Genomic DNA, 18,023 nt, shown 5'->3' with positions numbered 1-18,023 from the left:
AGCAGTCATCTCCTCATCGTGTGAAGGACAGGGGTCAGAAGGGGTAGATCTCACTGTCGCCTTGGGTGCTGTCACTTATGGGGTAGCTGAAGGGAGGGACGGATGGATGTGCAATGCGGGAGAACCGGGAGGGAAGTGTGATACACCCGATACGGCTCATGGAGAGGAGCGTAAATGGAAAAACAAAGGAAGGGGGGTTAAGGGAGCACAGAGGGGAGAAAAGGCAGCCCTGCAAAACAGAAAGTGGTGTATTCTGTCCAGTCTGACACAGTGCTCTCTGCTGCCACATCTGTCCATGTCAGGAACTGTCCAGAACAGCAGCAAATCCCCATAGAAAAACTCTCCTGCTCTCCAGAAGTACTGGAAGACTGAAGATTTTTTTTATTAAATAGAAGTAAATTACAAATCTCCGGCACTTTCTGGCACCAGTTGATCTGAAAGAAAACATATTTGCTGAACTACCCATGTAACCCCTTTCCTCTTAAGGTTTGCAAAGATAAATGCAATAGCGAAGACAAAAAATTATAAAGGACATTTTATTGTGACAGAGTTGTGGAGAATTTTTTTAACTCTAAAAAAAAAAAAAAAAAAAAAAAGTAAAAAAGTAAAAACCAAGACAAAAACTTCCCAGGCCCCCCCCCCCATCTGCCTCGCTGCTTCTGTTTATTGTCCAATTTAATATTTAATGGTAAATGCATGTATAGTGTCGTCTGCCAGCGGGCGACAGCTACCGCCACATAATAGAAGATCTCGCCGCTGCGTGTCCTATTACATATTGCATGGGAACACAAGTCATCAGGCGGCTTCTTCAAGCAAGAACATAAACATCCACAATACCCAAAAGCCTCGGCTCCTCCACTCACAACATCTATGGGAAAGGGTTTACTGAACATCCCCTTAAATATCTCAATCCCCAGGCAGAGCCGCATACATGGAGCTTATGAAGTGCTCCCAATGGGGACCCTCTGTACACTGGAGCCGAATACACTCTGTGCTACCACAATACTGAGTGAACATACATAGTGAAATGACTCCATTGTGAATAGGCAACATGGAAACTGTAGGGCACCACGTGCTATCGAGGTGAATGTCAGCTATGTGTGAGGATGGGAGAAGCTCACCACCATAATGTACAAGGGGACCGGAACATACAAGTGACTCTTAGGGTCCTATAACACAGCCCGATAAACAGTAAACGAGCGTCAATCTAGCATTTACTGAGCTAATACACAAGCCGATTGTTGGGCAGCAAGGGCTGCACAGACGCTCATCGCTACTACACGTAGCGAGGTGCAGTTGGCACCTGATGATTTTAGGTCTGAAACTAAAGAAACGATCAGCCGATGAATGTTTCATTGGCTGATCATTCTCTTTATTAACCAAAGCGAGAAATAGGGCCCTTATTGTGTACAGGAATCTGGAGCAGATGGAAGGTCAATGACAAACTTAGAGTTCGAAAAGTCTTTCGTTTTCCAGACAGTATCGGATTGGACAGTAAAGGGCTGTCTTCTCCGCTGGATGGTAAGTGGTTGTCTCCTCTGCTGGTTGGTAAAGAGCTGTCTTCTCTGCTGGATGGTAAAGGGCTGTCTTCTCCGCTGGATGGTAAAGGGCTGTCTCCTCCGCTGTCTGGTAAAGGGCTGTCTTCTCTAATGATAGGTAGAGGGCTGTCTTCTCCGCTGGATGGTAAAGGGTTGCCTTCTCTGCTGGTTGGTAGAGGGCTGTCTTCTCTGGTGATTGGTAAAGGGCTGTCTTCTCCGCTGGTTGGTAAAGGGCTGTCTTCTCTAATGATAGGTAGAGGGCTGTCTTCTCTGCTGGTTGGTAAAGGGCTGTCTTCTCCGCTGGATGGTAAAGGGCTGTCTTCTCTGCTGGTGGGTAAAGGGTTGTCTTCTCTGCTGGTTGGTAAAGGGCTGTCTTTGCTGCTGGATGGTAAAGGGCTGTCTTCTCTGCTGGTTGGTAAAGGGTTGTCTTCTCCGCTGGTTGGGAAAGGGTTGTCTCCTCCGCTGGTTGGGAAAGGGCCTTCTCTGACGAGTCTTCTTTGATGAGTCATGTTTTCTGCTTCAGGGAACTATTGGACATTGGCGTTATAGGAGAGAAATATCCTGCATCCATTGCGGTTAGAACACAAGCTGGTGGGGGGCAGTGTTATGGTCTGGGTGATGTTTTTGAGCTGTTTTAAGGAACACTCATCCATGTGGAGGTGCTCTCAAATGATCTAGGTATGAACCCATTCTTGGAGATCACCTTATGGACCTTACGGAGTCCCTCCTGGCCTGTCTAGCTGCCTTATGAGCGGCACATGGAGGTAATAATGGACGTTAGCTGCTAGTTCAAATGGGACTCAAATGTATATTTTAAACCCACCACCTTCCAAAAACAAGAACAAAAAAAACAAAACTTTGCCTAAGGATAAGCCATCAATTATGTAAGGCTACACAACCCGTGTAATGTTATGGCACATCCTAGTGCTATGTGACCTTTACATACTTAGAATCTCGTAAGCCTACATGAAGAAAGAACAAGAAGGTAAGGTGTAGGGAGAGTCTCCACAAAGCCCTATACAGTGAAATGGATAACAATGGGCTCCATTCAAAACACACAATCACAGAGTGGCCCTGGCTATACAGTAGCACCAAGCCAATAGGGGGTGTGGGTCAATACCGAGAACCTCTTGATCACTGCTGGATGCTAGGCAACGTGCTACTTTGTGAATCTCGGCTGAAAAAAGCAGCGTCTTGAAATATGGAACACAACCCTGGTAGTGTCAGAGTTGTTTGTTCTAGCCGGACTATCAATTATTGAGATCTCACGTTGGGCTGCCGTCTCTGCTCCGTTTGCGCCCCACCTCGGCTGCACCACACGCTCGCTGCCAGTCACCCGATTGGTTCTTCCGCCGACTCTTAGAGGTAAACAGGAGGTAAAAAATTGATCTTTGCCCATGAATAATTTCTCGTTGGCCTTTCAACATCGCTTCTGATGTGTTCATCAACCCGACACAAAAGGGGCCGTTATTACAACCTGCCAACAACTCCCCTCCTGCTCCGTCCTCTTGACACGTCTCTCTACCTTTTGTTTCTTCTGCCTCTAATCAGCGTACGCAAAAGATACCGGCTGTAAAAATACATTACTTCTATCTTCACGCGCGTGAGCTTTTCTAGAGAGGAGAGAAGGCGAAGAAAAAAAAAAAAAAGACAGAAAGTACAGCCAAATACATAAAAATGGATTACTTTCAGCTTCATCATGCCTTCAGATCTGAAATTGCTTTCAACATTCATAAACTTCACTATCATTTCCCACAAATTCCGCCTTTGAAGCACCATTTCCCACCAATTCGGCTTTCCGAGCAATGTGGAGAGAAAAAAAAAAAAAAGTATATATGAAATTCTTATTTTAAATAGATTTTCGTCTCGTACTTGGTAATGAAAAGACAATGATGATCATTTGCATTTCAACTGTGGATCCTTCGAGTTCCAGGGTGGGATTATCATTGCCTGCTGTGTGTTAAAGGGGTAGTGCGGCGTTTAATATTTATTCACTGAATAACACACATTACGAAGTTATACAACTTTGTAATGTGTGTTATTTAAGTGAATGGCCTCCTTCCCCGTGTCCCCACCCCCACCCCAAAAGTGTGGTGCGGTATACAACGTCATCTTCGGGAGGCCGGACAGATCGCTCCAGCCTTCCCTCATGCCGCCCCCCCTCCCTCTACCGTGTCATCAGCTGCTCAGCCGCGATTGGCTGAGCATAAATATGCTTAGCCAATCGCAGCTGAGGTGGCCGGGGTCGACAGCAATTCAGTAAGTATCCGACATGGAGAGAGAGGAGCGGCTGCACATCACACCTATTGCTGATACTAATGCAGCTAAGCCTATTTTAAAAAAACAACTTCAGGATGTTGGAATATGAATTGAATAGGATTATGAATTGATCAAGCCATATCGCCCTGTGGTTCACACGGGTCCCTACGATAACTCCACACCGTGTCGGTCAGCGACCGCTACTACCGCAAAGTATACCGCACCATACTTCCGGGGTGGGGGGACACGGGAAAGAGGGAAATAAATGTTAAATGCCGCACTACCCCTTTAACTCCTTGAAGTGGTATCTTTCATAGAAAAGTACATAGCTTTGTGATTCACTTTTATTTAAAAAATTTCAGTCTTCCCGGATTTATCAGCTGCTACATGTCCTGCAGGACGTGGTGTTTTCTCTCAAGTCTGCTGCAGTGCTCTCTGCTGCCACCTCTGTCCATGCCAGGAACTGTCTAGAGTAGTAGCAAATCCCCATAGAAAACCTCTCCTGCTCTGGACAGTTCCTGACATGGACAGAGGTGGCAGCAGAGAGCACTGTGTCAGACTGGTGAGAATACACCACTTCCTGCAGGACATACAGCAGCTGATAAGTATGGGAAGACTTTAAATAGAAGTAAATTACAAATCTATATATCTTTCTAAAACCAGTCGATTTGAAAATGATTTTCGCCGAAGTAAACCTTTAAGACCATCCATGATAACATGATAAGTAAATAACAAATCTATATATCTTTCTTAATCCAGTCTATTTGAAAAAGGTATTTGCCGGAGTACCCCTTTAAGACCATCCATTCTATAGGCTACAGTCGAGAGCCATTGGAAAGTGACCACTGCTTTGTCAAACTCCATCCATAGTCTCCATTGAGGATTTCTAAGATTTAACTCTATTAAACAGTACCGAAACTAAGACATCAGCATCATTTCTATAAATCTATACTGTTCTCATAAATCCTTGGATTTTGCGGCACATTTTATTCATGTTCGGCCAGTCTTACGCTTGTACGCATCTTTAGAGATATCAGAGAGTGGCTTCCACTGCAAACTCCATGCATCAAGTATTCGATATTCCAAAGACAACATTAAGATGACGGAGCGGCCGGCGTGGAGATAAGTGGTCTCATTTTCAGTGACTCAGACTGCAAACACATCAACATAAGTCAGCTCTTATGCAAGGTAAGCAGCGGCGAGACCAGGCTGGGGTGGTACAGGCTGGCCCGGGTCATAATCTGCCCGCCATTCAGCGGATGCACAGGGCACTGGAGGTCAGAAGAAGAAGAACATTAACAGGCATTCCACATCCGTGTTCCGTACAGAACTTGTGAACGCGGCCTTAGGGTCCTATTGGATTAAGCGATACAATTAACGATAAATGATCTCAAACAACCTGAAATCGCTCCCCCAATTACTCCAGAGTCGTTACATCTACAGCACCTCTGATACCGAACGAACGTTATGTTATTACACCAAACAATCAACCACGATTTTAGGTCCCGGTCTAAACGAGCAGTCAGTCAATGATTTTTTCGTTGGTCGTTTAATGGTTGCCTGCAATTACACAAAACGACTATTGATTAAATCCAGATATAACGATTTTTCGAACTATAATGATAAACGATTTGTGTAAATGCAGACGACCATTAAAAGACCATCGAGAAATCGTTCATTGTTCGTTTGGTGCTGACACCAAAATCACCATTAATCGTTCGGCTATCGTTCAGTGTAAATCAGCATTCGTTCCTTCAGATGGAGTAAGGGCCCTATTACACAGGACGGTTATTGTTCAAAATATCATTCGGATTCAAACAATTGTTTTGCGTAATTGCAGGCAATTAAAACGACCAACGACAAACTGTTGATCGCTTGTCCGGACCAAAAATCATCATTGATCGTTCACAAATTGTTTGGTGTAATAACACGTTGTTCGGTCGTTTCCATAGGTTCTGTAGGTGTAATAGCTCTGAAAAGAACGATCATCGAGGACAGGACGACCGCAAGAACGATCACACGTAACCATCATTGTTCCGTGTAATTGGGTGAACAAAATTGGGTTTATCGTCAAAAAATTGCTTTGTCTTATAGGACCTTAAAACAATTGCAGTAACGACCATCGTTCTGTGTAATATGGGAAACGATTTCAGGTTAACAACAAACAATCTTGTTTGCGATCGTTTTTCGTTAATAGTTAAAAATGGCTTCGATGAATGAATGGCAGATGAATGAGACGCGTGGTGACACTGTTACATTGTGGGGTTTGCAGTGTTTCTTTTGGGCAAAAAAAAAGAATAAATAATATTAAAAAAAACGTACCGCGCACATAGATGACAAACATGTCTGCGAGCTACACCTAGGCTTTGTTCAGATTAAGTTTGGAAATAATATTTTTCCAAGACGGAAGGGAAAAGACTGACGACGGCCGAAAGTAAAGCCGAGCGTCTTATCTCCAGGTCAAGCACAATGAATACAAAAGATAAATTATGGAGAGGGGGGAAAAAAGCCAAAGACTATCAGAGCTGTGACCGGCAGCAAGAAAGCAAAACAGGCCGACTAATACCGAAGCGACAGTGGGCGAGCGGTATTATCTCTCACAGCCTCAGGCCACAGAAGTCACATCACAGGATCAGCCGGGCGGGAGCGGTGCGAAACCCAGACACAACCGTCACTGCCAAATAACAAGAGATGTGACAATACAGATACCTGCAGGAACACCAACCTACTAGCATCCCACTACAAGAGCAGGCCACAAAGTATATGTATACAGCCTGTATTATACTCCAGAGCTGCACTCACTATTCTGCTGGTGGGGTCACTGTGTACATACATTACATTACAGATCCTGAGTTACATCCTGTATTATACCCCAGAGCTGCACTCACTATTCTGCTGGTGGGGTCACTGTGTACATACATTACTGATCCTGAGTTACATCCTGTATTATACTCCAGAGCTGCACTCACTATTCTGCTGGTGGGGTCACTGTGTTACATTACTGATCCTGAGTTACATCCTGTATTATTCTCTAGAGCTGCAGTCACTATTCTGCTGGTGGGGTCACTGTGCACATACATTACATTACTGATCCTGAGTGACATCTTGTATTATACTCCAGAGCTGCAGTCACTATTCTGCTGGTGAGGTCACTGTGTATATACATTACTGATCCTGAGTTACATGCTGTATTATACTCAAGAGCTGCACTCACTATTCTGGCGGCGGGGTCACTGTGTACATATATACATTTTCCTGCCCATCACATACAATATTTAGTAGAGTAATATCTTGTGCTAAATCGATGCCTAAGGGCCAGAGCGAAGCGTCAATGAGAAGACAAGGAACTGTCCGGAGGAGGAGAGGTTTTCTATGGGGATTTGCTGCTGCTCTGGACAGTTCCTGACATGGACAGAGGTGGCAGCAGAGAGCACCGTGTCAGACTGGAGAGAATACACCCCTTCCTGCAGGACATGTAGCAGCTGATAAGTACTGGAAGAATGGAGATTTTTTTTTTTTAAAGTAAATTACAAATCTATATAACTTTTTGACACCAGTTGATTCCAAAAGAAAAAAAACACTTTTCACCGGAGTACCCCTTTAAGTATTTTTAGGATTTTGGTCAGTAAATGGTGGAGGTGGTCGGTGGAGCTGATACATATATTCTGGAGCTGTAAATAGACTTGTAGTAAGGGCATGTGTCTGAGCGCCGGGCCCCCGGGGTGGATCTGGCAGGGGTACAGCTCGCCTCCTCTCATCACCTTTCCATGTTTTATTCATTTTGACTTATTTTGTTCGGTGGCGGTGACAGGCTCCTCTTTATGTCGACCTCAGTACTTTTCACGTTAAATTACAACCTATTGATATTCCTGGCTCAATCTGCCGAGATATTATATCAACAGCTGTCACCGTTCCGGCCAAACGTATGTATTTGTTATATAGAAAAAAAAAAAGGACGGCAAAAAGAAAAAGAAAACCTCCAGGAGCCGATAGAGGCCGGGGTTGGGAGGTACGGAGGAGGCTTCTGCCGGCGCTTGCATTATTCGCTCTCCTTACGATGTGCAGAACAACGTTTTTGTCTTGACCTTCTTGTCAATTCCCTTTATGTCTCCAAATGCATAGATTGGCAACAAGAATAGCTTTATTTATAGCCGCCGAAAGAGACGCTGCCATGCTGGGAAACTGTCGATAGAGACGAGAAAGAAGAAGGAGAAGCTGCGGAGTGGACGGGCCATCCTTCCTTCTCCTCCTGACAAGTGACATTCGTAAATCTTCACAAACAGTTTCCGCGCCGACGAACGGAAAATTAATAGGATTAACCCCGTATAGGGAGAGCGGGATGCAAAGAAGAGACGTGTAATTATAAATAATAACAAGGCGCCATTATCTGGTCTGAACAGGGGCTATGGCGGGAAATGACATTACCATGGATAAACAGTGATAATCCGCGGATAAATAATGCTAATAAGGATTAAAGATCTTCTGACGTGTTCATCTTACAACTGAGGGGTCGGGTATGGCACAAACCATATACAGCTCCTCCATACACTATACAGACCCATATACAGCCATATAGAGAGGAGAGCCCCTCCATACATTATACAGCCATATAGAGAGGAGAGCCCCTCCATACATTATACAGCCATATAGAGAGGAGAGCTCCTCCATACATTATACAGCCATATAGAGAGGAGAGCCCCTCCATACATTATACAGCCATATAGAGAGGAGAGCCCCTCCATACATTATACAGCCATATAGAGAGGAGAGCCCCTCCATACATTATACAGCCATATAGAGAGGAGAGCCCCTCCATACATTATACAGCCATATAGAGAGGAAGGCTCCTCCATACATTATACAGACATATAGAGAGGAGAGCTCCTCCATACATTATACAGCCATATAGAGAGGAGAGCTCCTCCGTACATTATACAGACCCATATACATCCAGATAGGCAGAGAGGAGAGCTCCCCCATACATTACATACACAGTAATATTTAATGCTTATAGACAATGTCCTTTGCAACCCAATATTTTTATTCTGAACATAAACTTGATATAACTCTGCATCTCCATGGTAACAGACAACAAATGGACCTTGTGTAGTCCCATCCTGCAGTCATACCCTTTTCCATCAGTTTCCTCCCCCTTAGTTACCTACAGAATGTATATGGATACAAAGTTAGAACAGATGAAAGTTGCATGCATGATCAGACTACAGAGAGTTAGTTTGCTGCCAGTTACGATGTAGGAACAGAACTGTAACAGGTGCCATCCTAAGTCTTAAGAAAGGGGAAGGGTGCACTGGCTAGAATTAGAATATTCTAGGAAGAGTTATATGCCATCTATGTGCTGCATCACAGCTTACACTGCTCATTACTCCTCTATAATGTCCTCCATACTGCTTACACTGCTCAATACTGCTCTCTTATGTTCTCTATACTGCTTACACTGCTCAATACTGCTGTCTAATGTTCTCTATACTGCTGCTGCTTCTGAGGGTGTTCTATACAGATTTATCCCTTGTCTCTTTGCGTAATGTATGGAGACTTCATAGCAGATAGTCTACACCCAGAGAAAACAGAAAATTAAAAATGGAGCCCACAGAGAAGAAAAACTAGTGAAAAATACCATATACAAATATAAAATTGTGCAACTCCTCATGTCCATAGAGACAAAAGATTATATTAACTAATTCTGATCTTGCATAAAAAAAAAAATAAGTGGAACTTGTATGGCGCTTCCTGTAAGGAGACTAAGAGTGCGATTCAGCCTGGAGATTCAAGCAATGTAGTATTTTCAACCCCAAAAAGCTGGTCACATATTGAAATGAGATGCTATTACACATGGCTTATATGCAGAGACTTTTTTTTCTTTTAAATGGGCTGGTGTCATGAACTATTCAGAGCAGCAGAAAATCCCCAAAGAAAACCTCTCCTGCTGTGGACAGTTCCTGACATGGACAGAGGTGGCAGCAGAGAGTACTGTGTCAGACTGGAAAGAATATACCACAGAAGTTCTGCAGCCTGCAGGGGCAAAGGGGAAACTTACCTAGCACTGTGGCCACAAAGAGCAGCAGCGGTACCCCAGCCGGGCTCCCGGATCTCTGGGGTGTCCATGTCATGACCCGGCTGATGGACTGGCCACTCAGTGACTGGGGTGGGATGCCGCTCCAGTCACTGATGGGCTGAGTGGCCAGTGCATCAGCCGGAATGGGCATTTTCCCCCGTCCTCACAACTCGGGGAAATTGACTTCCGATGGGGGTCCTGAGGCCGATCCCGCCGCTCACCGCGGGCACGGGGAGAGGTGAGTGCCTACTTGAAATCAATTTCCCCCTCCACCTGCAGGCTGCCAGCTTTTAGCAAACTCCGCAAATCTAAAAACTCTATATAACTTTGTGATGCCAGATGATCTGAACAAGAAAAAAATGTTTGCAGAGTTCCCCTTTAAAGTCAAGGGAGGAAAAGTCAACCACCCTAAACTTCTGACCAATCTTGATGTAATCATCGAGTTCCATGATGGTTGCAAAATGTGAATGGGCATTGAGACTCTCCAAGGTACCCATAATGCTTTGGGAGAGCAAATCTGTCATTTCTATTCTATTTAGAAAAAAGGTATTCCAGGATTGAAGTAGGGTCCTGTATACTGTGCTGTAACCACTTTAATTTTAGGATATCCTGACTTCACAGGTTTCCTTGAAGTGGAAACAGATGTAACCTAGACTTCCCCTTTAAATCTGCATATACAGAAACAGAGGGCATCCAAAGCCCTAGAATTCCCTGGATTGTATAAACCTTCGTAGCCCCCTGTGTCTATGGCCCCCACCCCCTCTCATATGATGCAATCAGACTTCATACGTATATACCAGAGGCGGCCTGGTCCCGGCCATGACGGCCTGATGATTGACATGGGAAGCACATTCTGTTGCAGGAGAAGTTTGCACCTTTCTGCAGACAACAAGGTCACCAGCCTGCACAACAAGGTGACACCGGGGAGCGCGCTCCCACCCAGCTGCGGGCCGGAGCAGTGCCTGCCATTAAAATGCATCACCCGTTTTATAGTTTCATAGATCTAAAGGAAGGTAAATTACAGGCGGCGCATGGCTGAAAACGTATGGAAAGTCTGAGCCGCCGGAGACTGCAAACTGCCGCCTGTCACCGGAGACCACGGCCAGGACGTGTATGTGAGAGATAAGGAGCCCCGGAGCCGCCCGAGGAGGAGCCTTAAAGGGACAACAGCATTATATACACGCAGACTAGCTCCCCCAAACTCTCCAGCTATGTAACCATTCCACCTTTGTAGCATTAGGGAACTCTGTAAAATAAACAAACTCCTCTTGCAAAAGTTTTCCATCACTTTTTCCCTGTGCAGAAAAGCGTCAGAGAATTACTGAGCCTAAAGGGGTCTTCCAATCAGGTACACAAGTTGAACCATGGAGATTAACAATTCCTTCCATACTTGTTATTACCTTTTAAAGGGGTAGTCCACCAAAAAAATTTTTCTTTCAAATCAACTGCTGCCATGAAGTGCCAGAGATTTGTAATTTACTTCTGTTAAAAAATCTCAAGCCTTCCAGTACTTATCAGCTGCTGTATGCCCAACAGGAAGTTGTATTATTCCCAGTCCGGAGAGCAGGAGAGGTTTTCTATGGGGATTTGCTCCTGCTTTGGACAGTTCCTGACATGGACAGAGGAGGCAACAGAGAGCACTGGGTCAGACAGGAAAGAAAACACCACTTCCTGCTGGACACACAGCAGCTGATAAGTACTGGAAGACTTAAGATTTTTTTAATAGAAGTGAATTACAAATCTCTGGCACTTTATGGCACCAGTTGATTTGAAAGAAATTTTTTTTTGGTGGACTACCCCTTTAAGTCTCCTTCCCCCAGTTCTCAGCTGCTGCTTTCTGCTGTAAACACAGAAAACTGTTCTCTCCGTCTCCCCCTCCCTTCTGATACAGGTCACATGACAGATTGGAGGCTGCTGATGACCTAACTACTGTTATTAACCCTCCCGGCATTACAGATTGCAGAAACAGCAGCTGGCCACGGACACTGGTTAAATGACCTGTATCAGAAGGAGGGAGACGGAGTGAACAGCTCAGATACAGTTTCCTGTACAGGGTCACCGCATATCATTACAGAGTGGGGTCACCGCATAACGGCACAGAGCGGGGTCACCCCATAACGGCACAGAGGAGGGTCACCAACGCTGCTACCTTCATAACTGCAGAGAATAAACCTCATCTGGTATCAGCACTGTGCCTGCCGGCCTTACACCACTAATACCCAGTGCCAGACGGAAGGGTGTAAAGCCGCCATCACTGGACTCCGCAGAGGTGACGGCAGTGACGGATCACACTTTCCTGTCTACAGCATTGGGCTGACTGTAAGGTTTGGTGAAGGAGGATTATACTACGGGGGGCTCCTCAGGGGGCGGCCTCTGCTCAGTCCCAATGATGGGAATCTTAAAGGACAACTCCGGCCAAAACTATTTTTAATATGTTATTACTTATGGAAAGTTAGACAAATTTCTAATGTACATTAATTATGGGAAATGCACATATAGGGCTATTTCCCTTAATTTAGTAGATCAGGGAGACTTCAGATTCTCTAAAAAACCGTGACGTCACGAACCAGGGGTGTAATTACAACAGAGTGTCCAGCAGGGGCGCACTATATATATAGAAGTCAATGAATACCATTGACTTCTATATATAGTGCGCCCCTGCTGGACACTCCATTGGAATTACAATGGATGTGTATGTAAATGGAATATACAGTGTTTTTGACTGATTATATTTACGGAATACTTTGGGGAGCAAGTGTCCTTGCTCCCCAAAGTATTCCATAAATGTAATTAATCAGTACATCACAGTAAGCCCGCAGAACCGCCGCCGTCTCCGGTTGGCACGTGTGATTCGAGAGCGGCGGCCGGGTGGGGAGTCAGCCATCACATAATGTAAAGTTTGGCCGGATCCAGGAAGAAGAAGCAGAAGCAGACGTTTATTTCAAAACTGCTGCCAGAAAGTTATACAGATTTGTAACTAACTTCTATTAAAAAAAAATCTCCAGTCTCCCAGTACTTATCAGCTGCTGTATGTCCTGCAGGAAGTGGTGTATTCTCTCCAGTCTGACACAGTGCTCTCTGCTGCCACCTTTGTCCATGTCAGGAACTGTCCAGAGCAGGAGAGGTTTTCTATAGGGATTTGCTGCTGCTCTGGACAGTTCCTGACGTGGGCAGAGGTGGCAGCAGAGAGCACCGTGTCAGACTGGAGAGAATACACCACTTCCTGCACAACATACAGCAGCTGATAAGTACTGGAAGACTGGAGATTTTTTAATAGAAGTAAATTACAAGTCTCTGTCACTTTAGGGGCGAGTTGATTTGATTTTTTTTTTTGCTGAACTACCCCTTTAAGAAGCTGCAGCAGACCCTGTATGTGTGAACACTCATGTGTGCCCGTATAATGTACCCCCACTATGCCTGCAGTTTCATCTGTTTTATCCCAGCATACATTTATACATGTAATTGCTGTAACAGGGTCATGTGACCTCTGACCTTCACAATCAGGCTGCATCCTCTCCCTTTTCAGATCCACTCTTAATCCCATGATGCTTCAGCACGGCATCACATGGGCAGCTAGAGCCAGTACCATCTCTGCCTGATGGGGGGGATGGTGTAATAATAAATAATAACAAGAAACTGGCTCAGTCGCCCCTAGCAACCAATCAGATTCCACCTTTCATTCCTCACACTCTTTGGAAAATAAAAGGTGGAATCTGATTGGTTGCTAGGGGCAACTGGGCCAGTGTCACCTTACACCATGTTTGATAAATCTCCCCCTTTAAGTATACGGTCAGGGAGGCTGGGCTGCCATCACATGTATTATAACTGTGTGACAGGACCCGTATACTCATCCCCAGTAACTATAAGGAGAGTATATGCCTCCCCCTGTGACGGCCTCGTGTGGAAGGGTCCATTCATGCAGGAAGGTTCTGATGGATACAATGGTGACCTTATTGACAGCACAGAAACACATGTAATTTCCAAGGGGGTCACCGTGAGATCACATGAGCCAACTGAAGGAAAGGAGTCCAGGAAAACTTATAGAAACCAACAATTAAATAAAGTGACATGTGACACTAGATAACGTATATACACTGTCTGAATAATGAATAAAAATAAAGACATCCGAGGGGGGCGGCTGGTGGGGGAGGGGGGACACAGTCTGCAGAGAGGCTGGTGGGGGAGGGGGGCACAGTCTGCAGAGAGGCTGGTGGGGAAGGGGGGGCACAGTCTGCAGAGAGGCTGGTGGGGAAGGGGGGGCACAGTCTGCAGAGAGGCTGGTGGGGAAGGGGGGGCACAGTCTGCAGAGAGGCTGGTGGGGAAGGGGGGGCACAGTCTGCAGAGAGGCTGGTGGGGAAGGGGGGGCACAGTCTGCAGAGAGGCTGGTGGAGGAGGGGGGGCACATTCCGCAGAGAGGCTGGTGGGGGAGGGGGGGGGGAACAGTCTGCAGAGAGGCTGGTGGAGAGGGGGGCACAGTCTGCAGAGAGGCTGGTGGGGGAGGGGGGCACAGTCTGCAGAGGGGCTGGTGGAGAGGGGGGCACAGTCTGCAGAGAGGCTGGTGGGGGAGGGGGGCAGAGAGGCTGGTGGGGGAGGGGGGCAGAGAGGCTGGTGGGGGAGGGGGGCACAGTCTGCAGAGAGGCTGGTGGAGAGGGGGGCACAGTCTGCAGAGAGGCTGGTGGGGGAGGGGGGCACAGTCTGCAGAGGGGCTGGTGGAGAGGGGGGCACAGTCTGCAGAGAGGCTGGTGGGGGAGGGGGCACAGTCTGCAGAGAGGCTGGTGGGGGAGGGGGCACAGTCTGCAGAGAGGCTGGTGGGGGAGGGGGCACAGTCTGCAGAGAGGCTGGTGGGGGAGGGGGCACAGTCTGCAGAGAGGCTGGTGGGGGAGGGGGCACAGTCTGCAGAGAGGCTGGTGGGGGAGGGGGGCACAGTCTGCAGAGAGGCTGGTGGAGAGGGGGGCACAGTCTGCAGAGAGGCTGGTGGAGAGGGGGGCACAGTCTGCAGAGAGGCTGGTGGGGGAGGGGGGCAGAGAGGCGGGTGGGGGAGGGGGGCACAGTCTGCAGAGAGGCTGGTGGAGAGGGGGGCACAGTCTGCAGAGGGACTGGTGGAGAGGGGGGCACAGTCTGCAGAGGGGCTGGAGGAGAGGGGGGCACAGTCTGCAGAGAGGCTGGTGGGGGAGGGGGGCACAGTCTGCAGAGAGGCTGGTGGAGAGGGGGGCACAGTCTGCAGAGAGGCTGGTGGGGAGGGGGGCACAGTCTGCAGAGGGGCTGGTGGAGAGGGGGGCACAGTCTGCAGAGAGGCTGGTGGGGGAGGGGTGGCACAGTCTGCAGAGAGGCTGGTGGGGGAGGGGGGGGCACAGTCTGCAGAGAGGCTAGTGGGGGAGGGGGCACAGTCTGCAGAGAGGCTGGTGGGGGAGGGGGGCACAGTCTGCAGAGAGGCTGGTGGGGGAGGGGGGCACAGTCTGCAGAGAGGCTGGTGGGGGAGGGGGGCACAGTCTGCAGAGAGGCTGGTGGGGGAGGGGGGCACAGTCTGCAGAGGGGCTGGTGGAGAGGGGGGCACAGTTGGGGGTATAAGGCAGCATATAGAAAATGCAGGTGTATACAGAGGAGACTAGTGAGGGGCTCCAGGTACATTATTTAGGGGCCACAAGTAGTGACAGTAGTAGTAGTGCCGGGCCGGCAGGGGGCGCTGTACACGCTGCCCCTATATAATCCCCCATGTGACCTCACGTGTCCCCAGCGCCTCCTACAGACGGGGTCACATCACTGCCAGGCGCCCAGAGGTCGGAGCCCGGCGGCCGCCGTTACTCGGTGTCACCCTGGTGACAGCTCCCGGGGTCACGGCACAATGCCGGCTCCCTCCGCCCCGCACACAGCCGCTCTCCCGGCTCCTTCCCGCCCCGCACTCCCGGACACCACGCCAGGCTCCGGCCCACACCCCCAGGCAGCCGCTCACCTCCCGGCGGACGTTTAATAACGCGTAATAATCATCGTTCTCCACTTCTTCCTCCATTAAGGCCGCCGCCATCTTCACAACCTTTCACCTTGACCGCCGAGTGCTGCGGGAACGTAGAACAGCCGGGGAGGAGGAAGCGCAGCACAGCGGCACCTGCAGGCCGGGGGAGGAACTGCAGCGGATTATCGGACATCAGCAGCTGGACAGCTCACAGGTTACTGCTGCCCGGGGACAGATAATAATGGCGGGAAGAATGATCAGTGATAACTGATGAGGGATCAGTAATACCTGCTGCTGGATGAGGGATCAGTAATAAGTGCTGCTGGATGAGGGATCAGTAATAACTGCTGCTGGATGAGGGATCAGTAATAAGTGCTGCTGGATGAGGGATCAGTAATAACCTGCTGGATGAGGGATCAGTAATAACTGCTGCTGGATGAGGGATCAGTAATAACCTGCTGGATGAGGGATCAGTAATAACTGCTGCTGGATGAGGGATCAGTAATAACTGCTGCTGGATGAGGGATCAGTAAAAACTGCTGGATGAGGGATCAGTAATAACTGCTGCTGGATGAGGGATCAGTAATAACTGCTGCTGGATGAGGGATCAGTAATAACTGCTGCGGGATGAGGGATCAGTAATAACTGCTGCTGGATGAGGGATCAGTAATAACTGCTGCTGGATGAGGGATCAGTAATAACTGCTGCGGGATGAGGGATCAGTAATAACTGCTGCTGGATGAGGGATCAGTAATAACTACTGCTGGATGAGGGATCAGTAATAACTGCTGCTGGATGAGGGATCAGTAATAACTGCTGCTGGATGAGGGATCAGTAATAACTGCTGCTGGATGAGGGATCAGTAATAACTGCTGGATGAGGGATCAGTAATAACTGCTGCTGGATGAGGGATCAGTAATAACTGCTGCTGGATGAGGGATCAGTAATAACTGCTGGATGAGGGATCAGTAATAACTGCTGGATGAGGGATCAGTAATAACTGCTGGATGAGGGATCAGTAATAACTGCTGCGGGATGAGGGATCAGTAATAACTGCTGCTGGATGAGGGATCAGTAATAACTGCTGCGGGATGAGGGATCAGTAATAACTGCTGGATGAGGGATCAGTAATAACTGCTGGATGAGGGATCAGTAATAACTGCTGGATGAGGGATCAGTAATAACTGCTGCTGGATAAGGGATCAGTAATAACTGCTGCGGGATGAGGGATCAGTAATAACTGCTGCGGGATGGGGGATCAGTAATAACTGCTGCGGGATGAGGGATCAGTAATAACTGCTGCTGGATGAGGGATCAGTAATAACTGCTGCTGGATAAGGGATCAGTAATAACTGCTGCGGGATGAGGGATCAGTAATAACTGCTGCGGGATGAGGGATCAGTAATAACTGCTGCGGGATGAGGGATCAGTAATAACTGCTGGATGAGGGATCAGTAATAACTGCTGGACGAGGGATCAGTAATAACCTGCTGGATGAGGGATCAGTAATAACTGCTGCGGGATGAGGGATCAGTAATAACTGCTGCGGGATGAGGGATCAGTAATAACTGCTGGATGAGGGATCAGTAATAACTGCTGAATGAGGGATCAGTAATAACTGCTGCGGAATGAGGGATCAGTAATAACTGCTGCGGGATGAGGGATCAGTAATAACTGCTGGATGAGGGATCAGTAATAACCTGCTGGATGAGGGATCAGTAATAACTGCTGCTGGATGAGGGATCAGTAATAACTGCTGCTGGATGAGGGATCAGTAATAACTGCTGCTGGATGAGGGATCAGTAATAATGCTGCTGGATGAGGGATCAGTAATAACTGCTGCTGGATGAGGGATCAGTAATACCTGCGGGATGAGGGATCAGTAATAACTGCTGGATGAGGGATCAGTAATAACTGCTGCTGGATGAGGGATCAGTAATAACTGCTGCTGGATGAGGGATCAGTAATAACTGCAGCTGGATGAGGGATCAGTAATAACTGCTGCTGGATGAGGGATCAGTAATAATGCTGCTGGATGAGGGATCAGTAATAACTGCTGCTGGATGAGGGATCAGTAATAGCTGCTGCTGGATGAGGGATCAGTAATAACTGCTGCTGGATGAGGGATCAGTAATAACTGCTGCTGGATGAGGGATCAGTAATAACTGCTGCTGGATGAGGGATCAGTAATAACTGCAGCGGG

At 47.7% G+C, this 18,023-nt stretch overlaps 1 protein-coding gene across 1 annotated transcript in view; it reads right to left on the bottom strand.

Moving 5' to 3' along the window:
• DNAJC11 (DnaJ heat shock protein family (Hsp40) member C11) overlaps positions 1-17,704 on the bottom strand; it is a 104,736-nt gene extending 87,032 nt beyond the window's left edge. Inside the window, exons 1-2 of the mRNA XM_069948129.1 lie at positions 17,685-17,704; positions 15,821-16,108 (exon numbers count right to left, since the gene is read on the bottom strand). Coding sequence (XP_069804230.1) covers positions 15,821-15,892 — 72 coding nt within the window. The 5' untranslated portion in view covers positions 15,893-16,108; positions 17,685-17,704. The remainder of the gene's footprint in view (positions 1-15,820; positions 16,109-17,684) is intronic.
• Between the last annotated feature and the right edge of the window lie 319 nt (positions 17,705-18,023).

This window comes from Dendropsophus ebraccatus, chromosome 12 (genome assembly GCF_027789765.1).
Source record: "Dendropsophus ebraccatus isolate aDenEbr1 chromosome 12, aDenEbr1.pat, whole genome shotgun sequence".
NCBI classification, from domain to species: domain Eukaryota; kingdom Metazoa; phylum Chordata; class Amphibia; order Anura; family Hylidae; genus Dendropsophus; species Dendropsophus ebraccatus.
The sequence above is the reverse complement of the archived record's forward strand: the minus strand, read 5'-3'. Positions and strand labels throughout refer to the sequence as shown.